The sequence below is a fragment of the Trachemys scripta genome, chromosome 18, assembly GCF_013100865.1.
Source record: "Trachemys scripta elegans isolate TJP31775 chromosome 18, CAS_Tse_1.0, whole genome shotgun sequence".
NCBI classification, from domain to species: Eukaryota; Metazoa; Chordata; order Testudines; family Emydidae; genus Trachemys; species Trachemys scripta.
In genome coordinates this window covers 23,162,429-23,165,550 of record NC_048315.1, presented here as the reverse complement: position 1 = coordinate 23,165,550, position 3,122 = coordinate 23,162,429, and the positions used below count along the sequence as shown (strand labels likewise).

At 61.7% G+C, this 3,122-nt stretch overlaps 1 protein-coding gene across 1 annotated transcript; it reads left to right on the top strand.

Annotated features, from left to right (window-relative positions):
• Positions 1–240: 240 nt before the first annotated feature.
• On the top strand, positions 241–2,032 carry TMEM270 (transmembrane protein 270). The gene is made up of 3 exons (XM_034752909.1): positions 241–273; positions 760–1,200; positions 1,718–2,032. The coding sequence occupies exons 1-3, from the start codon at positions 241–243 to the stop codon at positions 2,030–2,032; spliced, it is 789 nt and encodes a 262-aa protein (XP_034608800.1).
• The last annotated feature ends 1,090 nt before the right edge of the window (positions 2,033–3,122 follow it).

The window sequence follows — 3,122 nt, the reverse complement described above, 5'->3', positions numbered from 1 at the left end:
CTGCTACCTCATCCATATGGCAACTATTGTCTGGCTCGGCATTATCCCTATGGCAACAAATCTGGGGCTCTGGCATTACCATAACAACCATGGCCATGGTAACTGCTGGGGGTCTGGCTTGTGCCTTGTAGGGTGGGCCTGATGTCACAGTGTGTGCTCAGTGTGAACTCAGCACTGGGGGCTTCCAGTGCTGGAAGGAGCTGGAGGGCAGGAGGCCTCACTATGGGCACCCAAAGGGCCATGGCTGGCCTCACTGACGTCTTGATGGACCTGGTGAGAACTGTCACCCTGGTGGCTGACCAGAGAGGCTGGGGAAGAAACCAACTCAGACCCAAGGAAAACCTGACCCTGGATCTCTGGGCACATTTCTCCAGTGCACCCATCCATCCTCAGACCTACTGCACTGGCCCCAGGGCACTGGGTGCCCTGGGGGGGGGGGGGGCATTTCTTCCCCGGGCCCCGGGGACCCGGGGCCCCGGGGGGGGGGGGGGCATTTCTTCCTCGGTCCTGGAGCAGTTGGTGCTCCCTGGGGGGTGGGGCCATTTCTCCCTCGGTCCCGGGGCAGTGGTGCCCCTTGGGGGCACGGCCGTCTCTCCCTTGGTCCCAAGGCAATGGGTGCCCCCTGAGGTCTGGGCCATGTCTCCCTTCGGTCCCGGGGCAGTGCTGCCCCCTGGGGATGGAGCCATGTCTCCCCTGGGTTCTGGGCCAGCGTGTGCCCCCTGCTGGCGCTATGCTCCTCACTCTCACTTTTCCCCACAGCCTTATGTGAATCATGTTTGTTTCTACAAATGGCTGCTCTGGAAGCTCGTCCCTTCCAGTCGCTGGGCTGCCAGGCTGCCCGAGGTGGCTGAGATGCATGTTGCCTGTTCTGAGCCACAGAATGCCCCAGACCAGGCCTCTGAGCAGGAGCCAGAGGCCTCTTTGCCCTCGAGGCACAAGGCTGTTGTGCGAGGTTTACTAAACCCCTTCTGCCTTTGGCTGCTGTCTCTGCGTGAGAGTCTGCTCGGCTGGTACTTCTACCTCTGCAAGGTGCAGGAGGACGTGGTCAGCGACATCCATCTCTCGCTGGAGTTCTGCACCAGCACGTTCTTCTACTGGGCCCAGAACCTGCTGGTGGGCTGCATGCTGCTGCTGCTGCTCGTATGGAAGGCTTCCCAGAGAGTCCAGCAGTGTGTCCAGACGCAGCTGCAGTGGAGCTGGGTGAGAAGTGGGGGGAGAGGGCTGCCAGGACAGGGTGTCCCACTCACAGGGGAATCCCCAATCTGGGGTCTCTGCCACACCCCTGGCATTGGAAGACATGGTGCGAGCGCCTCCCGGCCCTGGGGCTGTGGGGAGGAGAGCGAGCTCCTGCTGGAGCCGGTGTGGGGAAGGGGGGAGAACATGACCCCCCAAAAGGGATCAAAGTTAAATTTCTGCGCACGCCCCTGGTCTGCCTGCCGTCTCCCCTCCCAGAGCCAGCCTGCCTCTGTGGCGGCCTCCGCAAAGTCCCCTTCACTGTGTGGATTGGCCCTGGCGAGCCCCACCCCTGCCTGGCCAGTGTTTCTGAACTGCCCCTCGCTGGGTCCCTGCCATGCCGGCCACCCGAGCAGGCCGGGTTGCTGGGGCTGTGTAGCCCGCCCTGGTGTCTCCAAGCACCGTGCTGTGCCTGTGGTGCTGGCACTGACTCTGCCGTCGGTGCTGGCCACTCATCTCCCTGCCCTGCCTTTGTCTCTGCCAGAGGGCACTCGAGAGGCAGCTTGTTACTGTGCTGTCGCTGCTGCTGACCTGCTACTGGCGCCTGGAGAGTCTGGTGGCCCCAATAGTCTGGGGCCCTGCCTACTGCATCACCTGGCTCACCGGCCTCGTGTCCTGGCTCCTGCAAGCTGCGTTTGAACATACCGTCAGTGTCGCTAGCCAGACGGAGGAGGAGGGCGTGGAGATGGTGATGATGAAGACTGAGAGGGGAGGAAGGCCTCACGCTGCCCTCGCACCAAAGGATTCACATTTCCTTGGGAAGGAGGCCAAAGTCGAAGTTTCTTCTCATGGCCTTTAATAAATTCTGCTGGGAAAGCTGCTCGGCCCTCACACGTGGGGTTGGGGAGAGGGAGTGGGAATATGCAGACAGCCCGTTGTCCAGCAGTGGCCAGAGGGCCCCCTCCTGGCAGAGACCCTACCTGAAGAGCTGGGGGTCTCCAGGTTGAGTGGACGTCCCCCAATGGCTGTGTAAGTGGCCCCAGAGTAGGTGACCAGACAGCAAGTGTGAAAAATCGGGACGGGGTGGGGGGTAATAGGAGCCTATATAAGAAAAAGACCCAAAAATCGGGACTGTCCCTATAAAATCGGGACATCTGGTCACCCTACCCCAGAGCAATGTTGATGGGGTGCGAAGGGCACAAGCAACTGTCTGCGCTTGCCCCCTCGGGGTGCCTCCAGCACAGCAGCCTGGGCCTCAGGTGGGTGGCTGGGAGCAGGCACCAACTTGGGCAGCTTCTCCGGCAACTCAGCAGCTTTGCCAGCTGGGCAGGCGCCGCCTCTGCCTCGCAGGCTCTGCGTGTTTGGATGCACTGTCTGAGGTGCCTGGCCTGCACCTGTCACTGCATGGTGCCCCCAGCTTCATCGAACCAGAAGGGACCACGTGGTCATCCTGTGTCCGGCCTGGATAGGCCAGAGACTCCCCCCCCAGTGTGTCCTGCATGGAGCCCAGCAACTTCTGGCTGAGCTAGAGTGACTCCAACCCCGATTGAAAGACTCTCCGGCCTGGCAGTCGGGGAAGCGTGTGCTGCCTTGCTGCTGAAGAAGGGGGAGCAGTGCAGGCAGGCTCTTAAGGGCAGGGTCGAGTTCTGGGTTTGTGCAGCACCCAGCACAGTGGGGCAGATCCTAGCTGTGCTGCCCATCACACACAGAGCACAGAGGAGGGAGCGGCCCTGGCTCAGCCCTCAGGAGAGCTCAGTTCCGTTCTTGTCTCTGCCATTGACACGCTGTGTGACCTCAGGTGAGTCACCTGACCTTCCTGTGCCCAATGGCTGGCTCGTCAGACATGAGATAAAGGGAACCAGCTGGCTGTGCCCAAAGACAGCTGGGATTCCCCCGGGTCCCGCCGCTGAGGTTGGGGCAGCCCAGGACCTAGAGCATGGAGGAGAGTC

Bases quoted from the DNA above. Each gene is read 5' to 3' on its own strand.
- TMEM270 (XM_034752909.1), top strand. From the start codon at position 241: ATGGCTGGCCTCACTGACGTCTTGATGGACCTG. The intron at 274-759 runs GTGAGAACTGTC...TTTTCCCCACAG, and splicing joins CTGACGTCTTGATGGACCTG to CCTTATGTGAATCATGTTTG. The intron at 1,201-1,717 runs GTGAGAAGTGGG...TGTCTCTGCCAG, and splicing joins CGCAGCTGCAGTGGAGCTGG to AGGGCACTCGAGAGGCAGCT.